General features: G+C 38.5%; 1 protein-coding gene across 1 annotated transcript in view; it reads right to left on the reverse strand.

The window, feature by feature from the left end:
• LOC105476663 (kinesin family member 4A) overlaps positions 1-16,980 on the reverse strand; it is a 131,351-nt gene that overhangs the window by 108,604 nt on the left and 5,767 nt on the right. Inside the window, exons 4-7 of the mRNA XM_011732795.3 lie at positions 15,694-15,884; positions 12,715-12,804; positions 9,555-9,721; positions 9,223-9,317 (exon numbers count right to left, since the gene is read on the reverse strand). Coding sequence (XP_011731097.1) covers positions 9,223-9,317; positions 9,555-9,721; positions 12,715-12,804; positions 15,694-15,884 — 543 coding nt within the window. The remainder of the gene's footprint in view (positions 1-9,222; positions 9,318-9,554; positions 9,722-12,714; positions 12,805-15,693; positions 15,885-16,980) is intronic.

Raw genomic sequence — 16,980 nt, forward strand, 5'->3', positions numbered from 1 at the left:
AGGCTGCAGTTAGCCAAGGTCATGCCACTGCACTCCAGCCTGGGCAACAGAATGACACTCTGTCTTTAAAAAAAAAAAAAAAAAAAAAAAAAGACATTTAAAAGACCTATTGAGCAATAACAATGTGTGAACCTTGTTTGGATCCTGATCCAAATTAAAAAAATCTATGAGACAATTAAAAATTTGAACACTGACTAGATATGTAATTTTAAGGCATAAGTATTATTGTTAATTTAATTTTTAGGTATATATATATATATTTTTTTTTTTAGAGACAGGGTCCCACTCTGTGGCCTATGCTGGAGTGCAGTGGCTCAATCACAGCTCACTACAGCCTCAAACCCCTGGGCTCCAGTGATCCTCCTGCCTCAGCTAGGACTACAGGTATATGCCACCACACCTGGCTATTTTATTTTTGATTTTTGTAGAGATAGTGGGGTCTCGCTATGTTGCTCAGGATGGTGTCAAATTCCTGGTCTCAAGCAATCTTCCTGCTTTGGCCTCCCAAAGTGCTGAAATTATAGGCATGAGCCACTGAACCTGACCTAGGTGATTATATTTTAAGAGTTCTTAATTTCTACAGATACAAACTGAAATAAATAAAACAATATATCCGTGATTTGTTTCAAATAATATCAGAGGGAGAAAGTGGGCGTTATATAGACGAAACAAGACTGGTCATAAATTAGTCATTGTTGAAACTGCATGACAGGTATATTAGGGGAGGCATTCATTATACCATCCTGACCTCTTTGGTATATGCTTGAAAAGCTTTTTTAAAAGAGAGAAGAAAAGAAGTAAACTCAGCTTTCAACCTCAAGAAGCAGTAAAAAGAACATAAAACAAAACAAAATAAAACAACTTAGGAAGAACTCAGTAATAGAGTAATAGTAAAAATTGGAAAACGGTAGAGTTAATTTGTCAAATGTGATAGAAAAAATAGAGAAGATACATAAACAATTGAAATGAAAGTAGAGACATACCTACAGATACAGAGATTAAAACTACAAAGTAAATCTATTTGCAATATTATATTAATAAATTTGACAATCAGACAAAATGAATAATCTTCTTTCTTTTTCTTCTTCTTCTTTTTTTTTTTTTGGACAGGGTCTCACTCTGTCACCCAGGTTGGAGTGCTGTGGTGCGATCTTGGCTCACTGCAGCCTCGGCCTCCTGGGCTCAATCGACCCTTCACCTCAGTCCCCCGAGTAGCCAGGACTACAGATATGTGTCACCTTGACTGGCTAATTTTTTATTTTTTGCAGAGACAGGGATCTTACTATATTGCTCCTGGGCTCAAGTGATCCTCCTGCCTAGGCCTCCCAAAGTGCTGAGATTATAGGTGTCAGCCTCCGTGCCTGGCCAAAATGAACAATTTTCTAAGAAAATATAAATGACCAGAATTGGCTCAAGATATAGAAAATCAAATCTCGAAGAAACCTTCAGAGATAATTTCTGTGTTATATCAACTGTACCAGAGCATACAAAAAACGTAAAAAACTGGAACTCTCATACATTGCTGGGGTGTAAAATGATACAAACCATGTTAGAGAACTGTTAGGCACTTTCTCATAAAGTTAAACACAACGCTTGCCCTCTTCTATTCCTAGGTATTTATCCAAGTGAAATGGAAACATATGTTCACAAAAAGACCTGTATACAAATGTTCAGAGTAGCTTTATTCATAATAGCTAAAAATTTGAGATAACCTAAATTCCCAACAATAGGAGAATAGAAAAACAAATAGTGGTATAATCATAGAATTGAATACTACTCAGCAATACAAAGGAAAATCACTAATCAAAGCAAGAACATGAACAAATCTCAAAAAACACTATGTTGAGCAAAAGAATCTAGGCACGCACACACACACACACACACACACAACCATTTTGAGATCTCATTGTAATGAAGTCTAAGAACATGCAAAATTAATCTATGGTGACAGAAGTCAGAAAGTCGTTGCTGGAAGTGGAATGGGGGAAGAATGGATTGACTGGAAAGGGGCACAAGGGAAGTTTCTGGGAAGATGGAATTGTTTTATATGATATTTTTGGTGGTAGATATATGAATGTATATAACTACCAAAACTCAACAAACTAAGCATTTAAGGTATGTGCATTTTACTGTATATAAATTTTTTGTTTGTTTTTGAGACAGTCTCACTCTGTCACCCAGCCTAGAGTACAGTGGCGTGATCTTGGCTCATTGCAACCTCCGTCTTGTAGGTTCAAGCAAATCTTGTGCCTCAGCCACCAGAGTAGCTGGGACTACAGGCATGTGCCACCATGCTCCGCTAATTTTTGGATTTTTAGTAGACACAGGGTTTTGCCACGTTGGCCAGGCTGGTCTCAAACTCCTGGCCTCAAGTGATCTGCCCTTCTCGACCTCTCCAAGTGTTGGGATTACAGGCATGAGTCACTGTGCCAGGCCAATCGTATATAAATTTTACTTCAAGAAATAATATATTGAAAAAGGTAACTACATGAGGTGATTGATATGCTAATTAGCTTGACTGTGGTAATCATTTCACAAATTATGCATATATCAAAGTATCACATTGTCTAAACATTTACAATTTCTGTTTGTCAATTATACCTCAATAAGGCTGAAAAAGAAAAAAAAGCTATTGCTCCCTAAGTAGCCAATTTTATACATTAAAAAACAGAAAAAATATGTAAGAAGAAATACACACACAAGGCATGAATGAAAAAGATCAATAAAGTTAAAAAATAAGACTGAGGAAAATATATGCAATATATGTAACTAAGGCTTAATATCCAGAATATATAAACAATTCCTACAAATCAACAAGAAAAATACAACATGAAAGAAGAAAAAATAAGCAAAGGGTATGAACATGCAATTCATAGAAATGGAAAGAGAAATAGCCAATAACATGCAATATTCAAGACAGGCAAAACTAAAAAGGTCAATAATATCTAATATTGTCAGTAGTATAGAAAAACATCATCATTTTTTGTAGGTAGAGTGGATAAAGAGGCAGACATTTTGGTGTGCAATATTTAATAGTATTTACTCAAACGTGTATGCCCTTCAATCTAACAATTCCTCTTCCAGGTACATAACAGAGAATACTCTCACATGTTTATCATGTACAAGGCTATACAGTGAGGCATCAATTTCCAATAGCCAGAAATTGGAAAACTGAAATGTCAACCAAAATAGGAATAAACAAGGTAGACTCTATACTGTGGAATCCTATGTAACAGTTTTTTAAATGAAGTAGACTTATACACATGGGATACAAAAAAGATCTCAGGTCAGGCGCGGTGGCTCACACCTGTAATCCTAGCACTTTGGGAGGCTGAGGCAGGCAGATTGCTTGAGCTCAGGAGTTCGAGACTAGCCTGGGCAACACAGTGAAAGCCCATCTCTACTAAAATACAAAAAATTAGCCAGACATGGCAGCATGTGCCTGTAGTCCCACCTACTTCGGAGGCTGAGGCAGGAGAATTGCTTGAACCCAGGAGGCGGAGGTTGCAGTGAGCTGGGAGGCTGAGGCAGGAGAATTGCTTGAACCCAGGAGGCAGAGGTTGCAGTGAGCCGAGATCATGCCACTGCACTCCAGCCTGGGTGACAGAGTGAGACTCCATCTCTTAAAAAAAAAAACAAAAAACAAAAAAAAAACCTCAAAGTTGTATCACGAAGAGATAAAAGCAAGTTGAAAAACAATATGTGTAGCATGATGACATTTATCTTTAAAAACACAGAAACACCAATAAAAAACATATGTATACATGAAAAAATCTTGAATGATACCCACCAGTCAGATGAAAGTGTTCACCTCTGGATTAGGACTGGGTGGTAAATCAAGGTAGATTTTATCTTCATCTGTATTGTTTGTATTTTTATACGAGAATCTATTCATGTATTACTTGTATAATTGAAAGGAAATAAATAAATTAGGCAATGCCCAAACATTTCAAGGTATATAAAAACTATATTACTATATGTACACATACACATATGCACAGAAAAACATCTGATGAAGATAAACATCAAACTTAATAATCATGGTTAAACAAAAGCCTAGCCAAGAGCTTAAAAGGTCTGGGAAATGAGGTATCATGGGAGGAAGTGGGGATTAAAAAGTTCAGATATATTTCTAAAGGTCTAGAAAGTTGTCTGAACGTATAGGGCTGTCCACATGCTCAGGAAAGGCCTAAAAAGCCCTAAATTTTGCATCTTTGGCTGACTTTGAGACTCTGTTCAAGCAGTGAAGGCTAAAGCAGAGTTGTAAGTACCTGAGTGTTGAAGGCATGCCCAAACACAGACACAAAGCTCTTGGCAAATGCTGGAAGATTTATAGGTTCAAGGCATTTAAGTAACTGAGACCAGTCATCAAGTAACCACTAAATTAACTGAGAAGACACTTCTGTGATGGCAAACTACAGGGAATCCAGTTTACAGAATCAGTCCAGGAAAGTCACTAAACAAACAAAAACAAGTAAGATTTATCCTAGGAATACAAGGTTGGTTTAACATTCAAAAATCAATTAATGCAGTACACCATATCAATAGACTAAAGAACAAAAATAATGTGATCACATCAATAGATGACAAAAAAGCATTTGACAAATACCCATTCATGATAAAAACACTTAACAAACTAGGTGTACAAGGGAACTTCCTCAACCTGGTAGGGCACCTATGAAGAACGAAGACTGAATGCTTGTCCCTTAAGATCAGGAACAAAACAACATTCATTCTCACCACTTTTATTCACCGTTGTGAATAAAACGCTTCTAGCCAGGACAAGTAGGCAAGAAAAAGAAATAAAGGCATCCAGACTAGAAAGAAAGAAGTAAAAGTATCTCTATTCACAGGTGATATGATCTTGTACATAGAAATCCTAAAGCATCTATTTAAAAAACTATTAGAACTAATAAGTTCTGCAAGTTTGCAGATACAAGATCTACAAAACTCAATAAACAAATTGAAAATGAAATTAAGGAAACAATTGCATTTACAATAGCATTGGAAAGGATAAAATACTTAGTAATAAATTTAACAAAAGAAGTGTAAAACTTATACTCTGAAAATTAAAAAAAATAATTATCCAAACATATTTAAAAAGAGTTAAATAAAAAGAAAGATACTCCAAGCACAGTGGCTCATGCCTATAAACCAGCACTTTGGGAGATAAAGGCAGGAAGATCGCCTGAGGCCAGGCATTCAAGACCAGCCTGGGCAAGAAAGTGACACCCACATCTACAAAAAAAAAAATTAAAAATTAACCAAGAGTAGTGGTACATGCCTATAGTCCCAGTTACTTGGGAGGCTGAGATAGGAAGATTGCTTGAGCCTGGGAGGTTGAAGCTGCAGCCATTGCTTTCCAACCTGGGAAACAGAGCGAGATCCTGTCGCTAAAAAAAAGAAAAAGAGGCCGGGCACGGTGGCTCACACCTATAATCCCAGCACTTTGGAAGGCCAAGGCTGGTGGATCACTTGAGGTTAGGAGTTTGAGACCAGCCTGGCCAATATGATGAAGTTCCATCTCTACTAAAAATACAAAAATCAGCCAGGCATAGTGGCATGTGCCTGTAGTCCCAGGTACTTACTTGGGAGGCTAAGGCAGGAGAATAGCTTGATCCTGGGAAGCAGAGGTTGCAGTGAGTCGAAATCACGCCACTGCACTCCACCCTGGGAGACAGAGTGAGACTGTCTCAAAAATAAAATAAAATAAAATAAAATAAAGATAAAAATTAAAAATTTGAAAAAATTTGAAAAAGAAAAAGAAAGACATCTGATGTTCATACATTTGAAAGACTTAATATTGTTAAGATGGCAATACTTCCCAAGTGGATCCACAGATTCAGCGAAATCTCTATAAAAATCCCAGCTGGCTTCTTTGCAGAAATTGACACGTTGAACCTAATATTCATATGGAAATGAAAGGGACCCAGAATAGCCAATACAATCTTGAACAAGAACAAAGTTGGAGGACTCACACTTCCCAATTTCAAAACTTACCACAAAGCTACAGTAATGAAGACATAAGGCGTAAGGCATACAGATCAAAGGAATAGAGACCAGTTGCTTCTTGACAAGTATGCCAAGACAATTCAATGGGAGAAAGGATAGTCTTTTCAACAAACGATGCTGGGATAACTGTATATACAGATGCAAAAGATTGAAACTGGACCACTCTTCACATCATATGCAAAAATTAACTCAAAATGGGTCAAAGCCTAAATGTGATATGAAAGGGCATTCTTCCAAAAGATATATAAATTGCCCATGACCACATGAAACAATGTTCAACATCATTAGCCATTGGTGAAATATAAATAAAAACCACAATGAGATACCACTTTGTACCCACTAGGATAGCTATAATTAAAAAGGCATAATAACAAGCAAATCTGATGGCCCAGGAGTTTGAAAAATAAATAACAAGTGAAAATGTGGAGATACTGGAACCCTTATATATTGCTGGTGAGAACATAAAATGATGTTGTTGTTTTGAAAAACAGTGTGATGGCAGTTCTTCAAAAGGTTAAACATGGAGTGACCATATGACCCAGTAATTCCACTCATAGGTATACACTCAAGAGAAATGAAAACAGGTCTACAGAAAAACTTATACACAAATGTTCATTGCAGCATTATTCATAATAACCCAAAATGAAAACAACCCAAATGTCTATCAAGGGATGAATGGATAAATAAAAACATGGTATTTCCATACAATGGAAGATTGTTTGGCAATAAAACAGAATTAAGTACTGATACATGCTACAATATGGATGAACTGTGACATTACGCTATGTGAAAGAAGCCAGTCACAAAAGACCATATATTGTATAATTCCATTTATATGAAATGCCCAGAATAGGCAAATCAGCAGAGACAGAGGATTGGTTATTGCCTAGGATGAGAGGTGAGGAACATATACTGGGGGGAAATAAGGAGTGAATGCTAATGGGTATGGATTTCTTTTTGAGGTGATGAAAATATTCTACAATTTATTGTGGTGATGGTTATACAACTCCTTGTGAATATACTAAAAATCAGTGAATTGTATACTTTAAAAGGGTGAGTGCTATGGTACGTTAGTTATATAATTATATCTTCTATTTTTAAAAAAAAATTAGACAGAGTTACCATATGACCTAGCAATTCCATTCCTAGGTATATACCTAAGAGAAATGAAAACATTTGTCCACATGAAAATTTACACACACAAGTTCATAACAGAGAAAACTGGATATGACTGATGAATGAACAACCATAATGTGGCATATCCATACAATGGAATATTGTTCAGTAATAAAAAGAAATGAGGCCGGGTATGGTGGCTCACACCTGTAATCCCAGCACTTTGGGAGGCCGAGGTGGGTGGATCACTTGAGGTCTGGAGTTCAAGACCAGCCTGGCCAACATGGTGAATGAAACCCCATCTCTGCTAAAAAATACAAAAATTAGCCAGGCATAGTGGCACATGCTTGTAACCCCAGCTATGGGAGGCTGAGGCAGTAGAATTGCTTGAACCTGGAAGATGGAGGTTGCGGTGAGCCAAGATCGTGCCACTGCACTCCAGCCTGGGCAACAGAGTGAGACTCTCTCTCTCTCTCCCAAAAAAAAAGGTATGAAGTACTGATATATGATGCAACATGGATGAACCTTGAAAATCTTAGGTTAAGCCAGTCACAAAAGACAATATATTGTATGATTACATTTATATGAAATGTAGGTTAAGTGGTTGCCTAGGGCCAGGGAAGGGGGTAGGAATGGGGAGTGATTGCTAATGAATATGGGGCTTCTCCTTGGGATGATAAAATGTTCTAAAATTAGATTATGATGATGATTGTACAACTGTGAATATACTAAAATCCACTGATACGTATAGTTTAAATGGGTAATGTTATAGTATGTAAATTATATCTCAATAAAGCTGTTAAATAAAACAACTTGGAACTGAACACCTAAAAGAAGATAAAGAAAGCATAACAGCCTTTAAAAATAGTCTTAGCAAAGCTAAATCTCAAGTGCAAACATAGAACAAAAAGGGTACTTTGAATGACACTCAGAACAAAAAGCTGAATAAGGAAGAAACAGGTCTGCACTCAGTGGCAGCAGTATAATAATGATAAATGATAGAAGTAAAATTCCTCGATTACTATTTTTCCTTCTGCCTTCTCAGTTCCCAAGAGAGAAATGAAGCTCAATATGAGTAAAGAGGTAGTAAGCGTAAACCCAACTGCTTTAATAAGAGTTCAAATATCTTGGACCAGATGAATTATAGCTAAGGGAACAGAGAGTAATTTCAAATGAGACTGCTGAAGCTATGTCAACGACCTTTGACGAATCACAAAGAAATATGTTCCAGAAGACTGGGCAGATGCAATTTCAATTTTCAAAACAGGGATAAAAGTTAATTCCATAAATTACCAACAGTGGGTTTGATATAAGTCTAGAGTGGATTATTACAGAGACAGCATGCAAGAGCCTAGAAACAGAAGAATAAGCACTAGAAGCCAACCTTGAATTCACCAAGAAAAAGCACTTTAGGCTAAAAACCCTTATTTCTTTTTTGTATTGTTACTAAGCTGGTAGCTATGAGAAATACAGTAGATACGGTATATCTGGATTTAGCAAGGCATCTGATGAACTATTTTATGATATCCTTAAGAACAAAATTGAGATATATGAGCTGGATGTTAATTTTTATTAGCGAGATTAATAATCACTTGAAGATCATTCCCAAGGCATGCAGATTACCAGGTCACTATCATGTTAGAAGAAGGTTTCTAATAACATACATCACAGGGTTCTTCTAGCCTTAGGAATTTCATCACTTTTCAAATGCAACAACTCGAATAAAGGCATGGAAATTGTGCTGAGGTTTATATGTGACAACATCTGGAAGAGATGGTGAATACTTAAATGACAGAATCAGGATACTAATTTTAATTATAAATAGTTGGGGTAAAACAAAACAAAATAAAACTAAAACTAAAACTTGCCTGGACCAGATGAAATCAAACCAAGGGCCAGATCCAAATCTCATACCTGAATTAGAGAATGAGTGCAAGGGAAAGAAACAATTTTTCACTATTTCTAAAGTCAGCCTCAAATCTAAATCGTAGTTACTGTTAGAATGTGATCTCAAATCCCAGTCGAAACACCACCAATACCAACAAGAGTACTAGAACTGTTTATCTACAACTGTGACCTTAATTACTCTCTTACCCTCTTTTAGACGATCCCCTTCAGCCTTGGTTTTCTTCTGTCTTTCTGATCCAGCAAGGTCTACAAGATGCAGCTTGGAGCGAAAGCTGCTATTCCTGTGATAATGAAAGGAAGACACAGTGAGAATGGTACACAAGCTTGAGACTAGCTGAGTATCAAAGCTGACCTGTCAGCTCTCGTCTTCTTTCAAGTCAGTCAAAGTGGCTCCATTAGTCACTCGTGCTCACAATACTGATGTCTGACGATTTGCCAAATCAATTGAAGAAGCAGCCTAATGTTTAACCTTAATAGAACTAATACTAAAAATCTTGACTCTTTAAATTGTAACTTACTTGTCACTTTTCTTTCTTTGCTCTATGGAGATTGTAAAGATGGCATGAGATCGGGACGACTGGGAGTTCATAGCCGTGGAGGCCACAGTCCTAGAGTTGTTGCCCTGCTCCAAACAGGAAACAGTATCCAAGGCAACTAAAACAGTCTTCTCAGTGAGTCCCACAATCTAATTGCAAGAAAGAGAAAATTCCCTTATGATTTATACTTCAAATGCTTGGTCAGAAATATACGGATTTCTGGTTTAAAAAATGCCTTGATGCTCTAGTAGAACCTCAAATAGAACAGTCATGGTGATAAGAACTGCTTTAACTAGCAACTCTGTGAAGATAGCTGGAAACCAAGGTCTCCAATCTTCCTTAGGAACTTCAGAAACAAAGGTGCCAGTCAATACTGGAGCTAGAAAAGATCTCAAGATTTTAGGGTAGTAATGGCTATGTGCCTTCCAAGGAACCCCAAGTGAAGTTAATTTTGGTCCCAAGGAGAGCAAGTACAGCACAAACAGTGATGGCATTTCTCTTTGTTACCTTCACCTCTATCTGACCCCATGCTCCTCTCTGTACCTCTCATTCATTTTAAACCTCATTTTCACTAGAGGAAATAGCATGGTACAGTTTCCACCGGATTAGGAAGCCAGGAAAACAGGGCCCCAGGCTTAGTACTGTATTTACCTGGGAGAACTTATACAAGTTGAATCTCTTGGAGCCTCTGAGGTGATTGGACTAGAGGCTTATGAACTCTTTTCTAGCTCCAATATGCTATAATTTTATTACTTCATAGCTCCCAAACTTACTTCTGTGGCCCTAATTTCTAGTCTTTTATTTCTAATGATCTACTACTTATACTCTGAAATCAGTCAATTATAAACCAAATTCATCTTCTTCCCACAAACACTAATTCTCTCTACTATAATACTTCTCCATTTCTATTAATCTTGTCTCATAGTCTCAAAAACTCACATCGCCTTCAACTCCTCCCACTCCTCCATATCCTGTCTATCACCAACTACTAGTCATTCTCCTTTTGAATCCATGACTTCCTTTTCCTTTACACATCTACTTGCCTAGTTCAGGCCCATATTACTTCACACCTAAAAAATAAGCAACAGTTTCCCCAACTGGTCTTCCTCATCCTAGTCTTTCTCCTTTTCAATCCATTTCTGTTTGGTTTTCCTAAAACGTCACCAACCTACTAAGCCCTGTGCTAGATAATGAAGATACAAAGAGATTTCCAAGTACTCCCCTGACCTCCAGGTTAGGGTGAATTCCTTATAAGAATGAATTCACATATCACTTGTAACAGAGTTGGAGAGATACACACATAAGATAAAAACTTCGTAAAAGTAGCCATAGTAATCCCTCACTCAGAAGTTTTACATAGTTTATATATGGTTCACAGGGATAGAAACCAAGCTCTTTAGCCCGGCTTCATAATCTGGTCCTAACATATCCCCTGTTACTTCTCAGCCCAAATCCTCTAATTCAGACAGACTTGTGTAGTCTTATTACCCTCAGGTGTATATTTTCTGCTTTCCTGCTAAAGCTATTCCTTACCATAAGAATATCCTTGTTTATTTTCTCTACCATTTAAAGCCTATCCATCTCATCTGAAGAGTGTTTACAAACTCGTCCTTACCAATTTGTGTCAGGAACTTATACTTCCCTGTATTGCAAATCTCACCTCAAACAACTCTTAGGACTTAATTCCTGCCTTAACATGGGGCACATAAAAGATCTTGAAACAGGGTCAAGTGCTGGCTCAGTACAATAGCATGTATTTTGTCCAGATTTCTTTTTTTTTTTTTTTTTTTTTGAGACGGAGTCTCGCTCTGTTGCCCAGGCTGGAGTGCAGTGGCGCGATCTCGGCTCACTGCAAGCTCCGCCTCCCGGGTTCACGCCATTCTCCTGCCTCAGCCTCCCGAGTAGCTGGGACTACAGGCGCCCACAACCGCGCCCGGCTAATTTTTTGTATTTTTAGTAGAGACGGGGTTTCACCGTGGTCTCGATCTCCTGACCTTGTGATCCGCCCGCCTCGGCCTCCCAAAGTGCTGGGATTACAGGCGTCAGCCACCGCGCCCGGCCTTGTCCAGATTTCTTATCCTCACTATCCAAATCATCTTTGTATATTCCAAGCTCATCAGGGCTGATCCTTTAAACCTTGCATTAGTAGCTGGCTAACAACTTAACGCCCCAGAAAAAAAAAATCAGCAGCACAGGCATCTGCCCCTCACTGGTACCCCAAATCTTCAACTTTCTTTTTTTTTTCTTTGTGCAAGGGAAGAAGGGAAGGAGGAGTAAGATATTATTCCAAGTTTTCTCAAAGTACTACCTAGTCTCATCTACTTCCAGCCTCTGATTTTCCCACTCCTGAATACTCAAGCTCTGCCTGTTTTCAACACTGACTTCTGGATCTGGCTCACTCCCACATAGGAAACTCTCAATTTTGCCTCACATTTTCTGTTCAGTTCTAGCTCCTCATCTTGCATCTATACCATCTAACAGAAGATTCTCAAATAAGCTATCTCTTCTTCCTATGATACTTACATGTTTTAAAAATTATATATTAACTTTTCAATTTTAAAAATATCATCCCGAAGCCCAGCACAATGTCTATTACAGTGCTGTCCAATAGAATTTTCTATTGGATATAGATATGTTCAATCATATCCATGCATTAGTAGCTGGCTAACAATGACCCAGAAGAAAATACATGAATATGTTCTGCATCTATCTGTGCTCTCCAATATGGTTACCACTAGCCATATGTAGCTATCAAGCACTTGATATGTGGCTAGTGTGCCTGAGGAACTGAATTTTTAAAATTTTATTCCATTTTAATTTGTTTAAATTTAAATAGTCACCTGTGGCTAGTGGCTAACATACTGGACTGCTCAGCCTTAGAACTCTGTAAATAATATTTAGTTGATATTAGCATTCCTCTAGGTAACAGGAAGGTGACAAAACTGAATGTGAGTCCTTCCTTGCTCCCCCACAAGAGCTCCCATCTAGAAATTTTAGATTAACAAAGGGACTTAGGACCACACAAAACCTGACTCAGATGATAGTAGTCATTTAAAACCACAGTGGCAGATAAAAGGGATGTGAACTTTAGTATTATAATTGCCAAAATTTTTTAATAACATCAAATGAGAGACAAACACACCTTTATGCCTTCCTTAGGATCCTCCCGTATATTTATTTGAGCTTTCTCACGAGATGGGCATAGAAGATCCAAAATTTCTTCATTGTAAATCTGATATTGTTGAAAATAAAGTGGCAAAAACAAGATGTTAACAGTGGTAATCTCTGGGTGGTGAGATCATAGGTAATTTTAAAAATTATTTGTGACTTTCTACATGTAAAAATTTGTTCATAATGAACATGTATTACTTGTAGAATTAAGAAAAGGACCGTAACCCTATAGGTAATCACTTGATGTTTTATAAGAATGAATTCACATATCACTTGTAGCAAAATTGAGATTGCTTTTTATTATTATTATACTTTAAGTTCTAGGGTACATGTGCACAACATGCAGGTTTGTTACATACGTATACATGTGCCATGTTGGTGTGCTGCACCCATTAACTCGTCATTTACATTAGGTGTATCTCCTAATGCTATCCCTCCCCGCTTCCTCCACCCCACGACAGGCCCCAGTGTGTGATGTTCCCCTTCCTATGTCCAAGTGTTCTCATTATTCAATTCCCACCTATGAGTGAGAACGTGCAGTATCTGGTTTTTTGTCCTTGCGATAGTTTGCTCAGAATGATGGTTTCCAGCTTCATCCATGTCCCTACAAAGGACATGAACTCATCCTTTTTTATGGCTGCATAGTATTCCATGGTGTATATGTGCCACATTTTCTTAATCCAGTCAATCATTGATGGACATTTGGGTTGGTTCCAAGTCTTTGCTATTGTGAATAGTGCTGCAATAAACATACGTGTGCATGTGTCTTTATAGCAGCATGATTTATAATCCTTTGGGTATATACCCAGTAATGGGATGGCTGGGTCAAATGTTATTTCTAGTTCTAGATCCTTGATGAATCGCCACACTGTCTCCCACAATGGTTGAACTAGTTTACACTCCCACCAACAGTGTAAAAGTGTTCCTATTTCTCCACATCCTCTCTCTTAAGACAGAGTCTCTTAGGAACAGCAGACACATGAAAAGTTACATGGCAACACAAATTCAGTTCTTTGATGGCATCATAATAGCATTACATTAACCCATTTTGTTAAAATGTGAATAACAGGTACATAGATGGGGGTGGATGGAAAAGGAAGAAGTGGTAGCTAATATTTCAACAGGAAACAGAATTGTAAGTACTTACAACAGTGTTTAGCACATATAAGCACTACATTTGTTTGCTATTACAGCTATTGCTATTATTTAACATATCATGATCTGGAGTTATTTTGATACTCAATTATGTTGGCCACAACTAGGTTAATCAAGAGACTTGAGAAGGCTAATCTAGCTGAGCACAGTCACTCACGCCTATAAACCCAGCACTTTGGGAAGCCAAAATGGGAGGATCACTTGAACTCAGGGGTCCATCACCAGCCTGGGCAACATAGTGAGACCCTGTCTCTACAAAAATTTAAAAATTAGCCAGGCGAAGTGGCATGCGCTTGTAGTCCCAGCTGCTTGGAAGGCTGAGGTGGGGTGAGAGGATCGCTTGAGCAGGAGCTGGAGGCCCCAGTGAGCTATGATTCTGCCACTGCACTCCAACCTGTGAGAAAGTGGGACCCTTTCTCAAAATAAATAAATAAATACAATTAAAAACTGCCTTTAAGGTCTCACTCTGGGGCTCAAGCAATCCTTCCACCCTGCCTCAGCCTCCTGAGCAGCTGGGACTGCAGGCGTGCACCACCTCGCCTGGCTAATCTTTAAATTTTTTTGTAGAGACAAGATCTCACTGTGTTGCCGAGGCTGGTCTCAGACCCCTGGGTTGAAGTGATCCTCCCGCCCTGGCCTCCCAAAGTGCTGGGATTATAGGCATGAACCACCAGGCCTGGCCAAGAAGGCTAATCTTAATGATGTAATCCTCTGTCTTCCAGTTCTACATCTCTTTACCTGTTAGCATGTTGAGATTGAACTTCAGGATAAAGTATTCACATACAATTTATAATTGCATGCTTAAATTATATAAGTTTAATTATTACCCCCTAAAGGATAAGACATCACTGCTATGGAACCAACTAGCTAGCTTCCCAGAAGCCATCAGTTCCCTAAACATGTGTTTTTGGTGTTATGAAGTTAGATATAATCGGCCAGTCTACAACTATACTAATATACACTAGAACACAAACTCCCATAAGGGCTAGAATTTTTGTTTTGTTCACTGATATATACCAAGTACCTCATATACCCAAGTGCCCAGAATTGGGCCTGGCACATGGTAGGTTCTCAATAAATATCTGTTTACACACTCTATCACCACTTATACAGTTCAATATTTCAGCTGGTTTTTATAACATTCTTCATGAGGCAACAGCATTATCATTTAAGTCTCAAACAGTAAAGGGAAATCAAACACTCTTCTGCAGACTCTACAGGTAATCAGTAACAGAGGCTAAAATCCTATCTGCCAGGCGTGGTGGCTCATGCCTGTAATCTGAGCACTTTGGGAGGCCAAGGCGGGCGGATCATGAGGTCAGGAGATCAAGACCATCCTGGCTAACACAGTGAAACCCCGTCTCTACTAAAAATACAAAAAATTAGCTGGGTGTGGTGGTGGGCGCCTATAGTCCCAGCTACTCGGGAGGATGAGGCAGGAGAATGGCATGAACCCGGGAGGCAGAGCTTGCAGTGAGCTGAGATCACACCACTGCACTCCAGCCTGGGCAACAGAGCGAGACTCCGTCTCAAAAAAAAAAAAAAAAGAATTCCTATCATCCTTTTATATGGCAATGCCAATTCCTCCAACAATCAAATTAAACAGACTATTCTAACACCAAGGAAAGAACTGGGTGGGTGGGAGCCAGATCCAACTGAGTCAGTAAGTTTTCTCTATCAATTCATTAAAATGCAACTTACTAATTTGAGTCATGTCAGGAAAAACCTGATTTGGATTTATTTTTCGACCCACAGACAATTTCGAATTCAGAATAATTAAACATAAATTGCTTACCTCTAAGTAAGACACTTTCAGAGTAAATTCAAAGTCACTCTTTTTATCAATTTCTTTGAAGAGCAGTTGTATTACCCTAGGAATAACCCCAACTGTTGGTTCATTCTCTTGCTCTGCAGTGTATGCACCTCCCATCGAATAGGTTTTTCCAGAGCCAGTCTGCCCATAGGCCAGGACCGTTGCATTATAGCCTGGCAAAATAGATGTCACATGCATAGTGGTGTTTAAACATTTTCATCTAATCAATATACTCCATTTCCTTCAGCAATTATTTGTAATAAAACTGAGATTGCTCTCTTAATACAGTCTCTTAAGAATGGCAGACACAAAGAAAAGTTCTATGGGTACCATGACCTTGCACTACTCAAAATAAGCAAAAAACAAACACAGAAAAACAAAACAAAACCCAACCCTAAAATGTGTCCCCCTAGTGATAGCCCTTAGAAGCTAGGAAATCAAACACTTAAAGATATGACTGACTAAATGAAGGTGGCCAAGCCACTGTCAAAAGTCATTTGGAGCTTGAAAATTCTGTCTTCCTACCTTCTGAACTCTCAGAATGCATCTGGACCATATTATCAGGCTCCTTACAGAAATATCATCATTTAAGCATAATTCAATGTGATATATGTCCTTTGCTTTTATTGAGAATTGATAAAGACTCATCCATTCAGGAGCCAGGTTCTGTGACTCATGCCTGTAATCCCAGCACTTTGGGAGGCTGAGGCAAGTAGACTGCTTTAGCTCAGGAGTTTAACATTAGACTGGGCAACATGGTGAAACCCCGTCTTTACTAAAAATACAAAAACTAGCAGGGCATGGTGGCGGGTGCCTACAATCCCAGCTACTTTGGAGGCTGACACAGGACAATCACCTGACCCTGGGAGGCAGAGGTTACAGTGAGCCTTGGTCAAGCCACTGCACTCCAGCCTAGGTGACAGAGCGAGACCCTGTCTCAAAAAAAAAAAAAAAAAAAGAATCATTTATTCAAAGATGTTCACAATATAGTTAACTGAAAAAAGCAGCTTAAAAATAATTGTTAAATATCAGTGTATGGACAGGAAAAGTTCAAAAGTATATGCATTATTAACATTTTGATGTTTACCTCTGAGAAACAGGATGGTAAATTTTTTTTTTTTTTTTGAGATGCAGTCTCGCTGTGTCACCCAGGCTGGAGTGCAGTGGCGCGATCTCAGCTCACTGCAACCTCCACCTCCCAGTTCAAGCAATTCTCCTGCCTCGGCCTCCCGAGTAGCTGGGATTATAGGCGCACACCACCATGCTCAG

The sequence above is a fragment of the Macaca nemestrina genome, chromosome X, assembly GCF_043159975.1.
Source record: "Macaca nemestrina isolate mMacNem1 chromosome X, mMacNem.hap1, whole genome shotgun sequence".
NCBI lineage: Eukaryota > Metazoa > Chordata > Mammalia > Primates > Cercopithecidae > Macaca > Macaca nemestrina.